Raw genomic sequence first — 4,416 nt, forward strand, 5'->3', positions numbered from 1 at the left:
AAATCTCCATTTCCTGAGAAGATCTTGCCATATTCTCCATAGGTGAAGTCTACTTGTTTTGGTGTTTCTGCTTCCCTAAGTGTCTGGACCACAATACAGAAGCCAGAAATGTGAATATTCTTTTTAATTCTTGCTTCTTTCATGTTGGGAGAAGCCATTCAATCATATATGTCCACAGGGTGCACATCTGTCCATCCCCAGAGAGACAGCAGAGGTAACTGATAAAGACTACAGGTTGTGGGGAGGGGTGACTGCCTAAGTGTGTGTGGCAATTGTGCCACCTAACATCACCACATGAACAAAAGTAGAGTTTCATTTTTCTCAAGTGTGGAGTATCCATGACAATAACATCTGCAAACTAGGCTTCTTTGTGATGAGTTAAGGAGCTGATTCATGCAAAGAGCTGAGAACAGTGACTGATACACCATAAACCTTGCACAATAACTATGTATTTTATGGGCCCACAGTCCTTTTCTGGTGCACAAACAACAAGCCTGGATTGTTACAAGATCATCTTAACTAGTCTCCCAGATGCAAGCCTGTCCTACTTATTAACGTTTTCCTATAATACAACTGGAATTGATTTTAGTCTTCCTGGATTCTCCTAGTATTTGACTGTTCCTAGACTCTCCATCCAAATAGCATACCCACACCAAAAATCACGCTGATCCCTAAGGACACACAGCAGAAAGAACCACCCAGCAAAAATGAACTTAGAAACGTCCACTTGCCTGAAGCCAGGTGGGACATGAGTTGGGGCATGAGTCAGCTCTGATTTTCTCAGACTCTGGTGGTCCTCTGGCTGACTCCAGGGATCCTCTTGGCTGCAAGAGACTCCCCGTGAACACTGAAAATGGTGTAACGGTGAGGTGGGCACAGCACCTGTGAAACAGCCGAGTCAGCCTATGGGAAAATGAGGCGTGTCCTGAGGCCAATAGAAACAAAAGAAATAGCCCAAGATGCGGTGAGCCTTTGTCAAGTTCTCTGTTGTTCTTCTCACTCTTTAGTCCCTTTCCCTTTCTCAGGCTGCTCTCTGCCTTCTCCCACCAGCCTGCAAGCAGCCTGGCTTTTCATGGGATTCTCGCGCACCTTCCTTGGATTCGTCCACGTGCGCCCAACGGCACCGCCCAGAAAACGAACTAGATGCGTTGGGCGGGGCGTGCACCTGCAGGGGAAATCAGCTAGCTCAGCCGGACCCAGCTTGGCCAGGGCTGCGCGCCCACGCACCGGCGGGCTCCGCACGCCACGCACTGCTGCCCGCGCCTCTAGCGGAGCTCCCTGGAAGGCTGACTCGCAAGGCCACAGTGGCAGGGGCTGACTCACGGGGGGACAGGCTGTGCCATGAGGTCAGTGAGGCCCTGCCTCTCCCCGGGCCGGTCGCTACTCCTGGCGGTGCTCCTGGTTGACTCTGTTGGCAAGGATTTAATTTTTCACCCGGAGTGGGGCTTTGACTCCTATGAAATCACCATTCCCAAGAAGCTGAGCTTCCGTGGAGGGGAGCAGCGAGGGGCCAGGCACGTGTCCTACCTCCTGCAGGTAAAAGGCAAGAACCGCGTCCTCCACCTGTGGCCCAAGAGGTTTCTGTTGCCTCGGAATCTGCAGGTTTTCTCCTTCACAGAACAGGGGAGACTCTTGGAAGATCATCCTTATATACCCAGCGACTGCAACTATATGGGCTTGGTTGAAGGAAATCAGGATTCTGAAGCTACGATAAGTACATGCATGGGAGGTCTCCGGGGCATCCTGAAAATTGATGCCAGTCATTACCAAATCGAGCCCCGCAAGGCTTCTTCCAATTTTGAACATGTGGTATACCTCCTGGAGAAAGAGGAGGAATTTCCTAATCAGATCTGTGGCTTCACTGATGATGAAACAGTAGAGCAGATGGCCCAGCATGAGAACATGGCTAGGACACCGGACTTAACTGACTTATATACACATCAAATGTACATGGAAGTAGCACTGGTCTTTGATAACAGTAGGTATTTATTTTCAAACTCCAATCTTACTCAAGTCATAAATGATGCCATTCTTCTGACTTCTATTATGGACTCTTACTTCCAAGATATCCGTCTGAGAATACATCTATTTAGTGTTGAAGTATGGACAGATAAGGACAAAATTAAAGTTAATTTTGCAAAGATAGAGCAAGTTTTAAGCCAGTTTTTGGTATACCGAACAAGCGTACTAAACACTCGGATCCCAGTAGATTGGGTACACCTATATCTTAAAAGGACTTTTTCAGATTTACTTGCACAGTCTGGGGGACATGTGTGTAGTCAGTTTTATGCTGGCTCTGTAAGTGTCTTTCAAGATGTAAATATCCTTGCACCTGCCACTTGGTCAGCTCATGTACTGGGACACGGTGTGGGAATGCTACATGATGAAGCATACTGCCAGTGTAAGGGAAGGTATAGTTGCATCATGGGTACTGGGCGATATGGGTTTAGTAATTGTAGTTATGCCCATTATTTTGCACACATATATAAAACTTCAAGTGCAAGGTGTCTAACTAATCTCCCAGGCCTAGGTTACGTGCTTGAGAGATGTGGAAACAAAATTGTGGAAGAGAATGAGGAATGTGATTGTGGTTCAACAGAGGAGTGTAAAGAAGACAGGTGTTGTCAACCAGATTGTAAATTCAAAGAAGGAGCCAATTGTAGCACTGGACTTTGCTGTCATGACTGTCAATTTCGTCCATCTGGATACATGTGTCGGGTGGAAGAAAATGAATGTGATCTTGCAGAGTACTGCAATGGGACCTCAGCTTTCTGTCCAAGTGATACTTATAAGCAGGACGGAACCCCTTGCAAGTACAAAGCCCATTGTTTCAAACAGAGTTGTCAATCCAGGTATATGCAGTGCCAAAAAATTTTTGGACTTGATGCCAAGGATGCTCCTCATCAGTGCTATGATGCAGCAAATTTATTAGGTGACCAATATGGGAACTGTGGGATTTCAGGACTACGTGCATTTCGAAAGTGTACCAAGCAAAATTCAATATGTGGCAGGCTACAGTGCATAAATGTTGAAACCCTCCCTGATATGCCAGATCACACTATCCTAATATCCACTCATCTGCATGAAGAAAATCTCATGTGCTGGGGCATTGGCTATCATCTAGACATGGTACCTATGGGGTTACCTGACCTGGGTGTGATAAATGATGGTACCTCCTGTGGTAAGGAGCGGGTATGTTTTAATAGAAGATGTGTGAATAGCTCAGTCCTGAAATTTGACTGTTTCCCTGAGAAGTGCAACCGCCGAGGAGTTTGCAACAATAACAGAAACTGCCACTGCATGTATGGTTGGGCCCCTCCGCTCTGTGAGGAGGCAGGATATGGAGGAAGCATTGACAGTGGGCCTCCAGGACCACTAAGGAGGGAGGTGTCTGCCTCACTTGAGGTTGTGATTCTTATATTAACGCGCCTTGTTTTCTTAATTATCTCAGTGATTGTTGTGTTTTACAGGAAAATCCTATAAAGCTTATGAATCTAAAAAGAAACATCACTAATTAATGCTGGAGCAGAATAATTCAAGACAAAAACATGTCAAGAAACAAAAAAAGTACTCAGGCAATACACAGTCACTATTTATTATACAGAGTCATAAATTGAACAAGCTTCTCCTTTATCCATAGAGTTCTTCCTTCTTCCTACTATTTCTTCACCTAATTTTCTTTGAGGTTTTGATCAGCAAATAAAAGGTATTTTTAGTTTGGAAACAAATCAGTGCATTTTACTTTCTTAGCTTTCTTGTTTTTGATCAAGTTTTGAATATTCTGAAAAGAACAACCTAGTGGCTTTCTGAATATTAGTATTGTGAGCTTTATAGCGTTACATTGGATTTCAGGGTAGAGTCCTATGTCTGTTTTCAGCAAACAAAGTCATAGTCTCCCTTTCCCTCTGACTCCCTCAGGATCATCAGTGACATCATCTGTGTCTGTGCTCCATGCTAATCTATAAATGGTGGCTACCACATTTTAAAAATATATATAGAAAGCCATAGTTTAAAAGGCTCAGACAGTAAGGGATCTGCCTGCAATGTGGAGACCCAGGTTCAGTCCCTGGGTCGGGAAGATCCCCTGGAGAAGGGTTGGCTATCTACTCCAGTATTCTTGCCTGGAGAATCCCAGGCAGGCTACAGTCCATGGGGTTGCAAAGAGAAACAGCTGAGCAACTAACGCACACACAGTTTACAAGGGAAGGACCTCAGTTAAGGATTTTCCCCTGCTATAGTCACTGTGCGGTTCACTGTAGCTCCGTTTACATGTAGTCTCTGACTTATTGTTTGGATTGACCTCAGTTCGGTGGGGGGCTTCCCAGGTGACACTTGTGGTAAAGAGTCTGGCTGCAATGCAGGCAATGTGGGTTTGATCCCTGGGTTGGGAATATTACCTCGAGAAGGAAATGGCAA

At 45.4% G+C, this 4,416-nt stretch overlaps 1 protein-coding gene across 1 annotated transcript; it reads left to right on the forward strand.

The window, feature by feature from the left end:
• The first annotated feature begins 1,341 nt into the window (after window positions 1-1,341).
• On the forward strand, window positions 1,342-3,483 carry LOC136162565 (disintegrin and metalloproteinase domain-containing protein 30-like). Its single transcript, XM_065927066.1, has one exon. It carries the CDS (start codon window positions 1,342-1,344, stop codon window positions 3,481-3,483), a length of 2,142 nt encoding a protein of 713 aa, XP_065783138.1.
• Window positions 3,484-4,416: the final 933 nt, after the last annotated feature.

This window comes from Muntiacus reevesi, chromosome 1 (assembly GCF_963930625.1).
Source record: "Muntiacus reevesi chromosome 1, mMunRee1.1, whole genome shotgun sequence".
In the NCBI taxonomy this organism is placed as follows: Eukaryota; Metazoa; Chordata; class Mammalia; order Artiodactyla; family Cervidae; genus Muntiacus; species Muntiacus reevesi.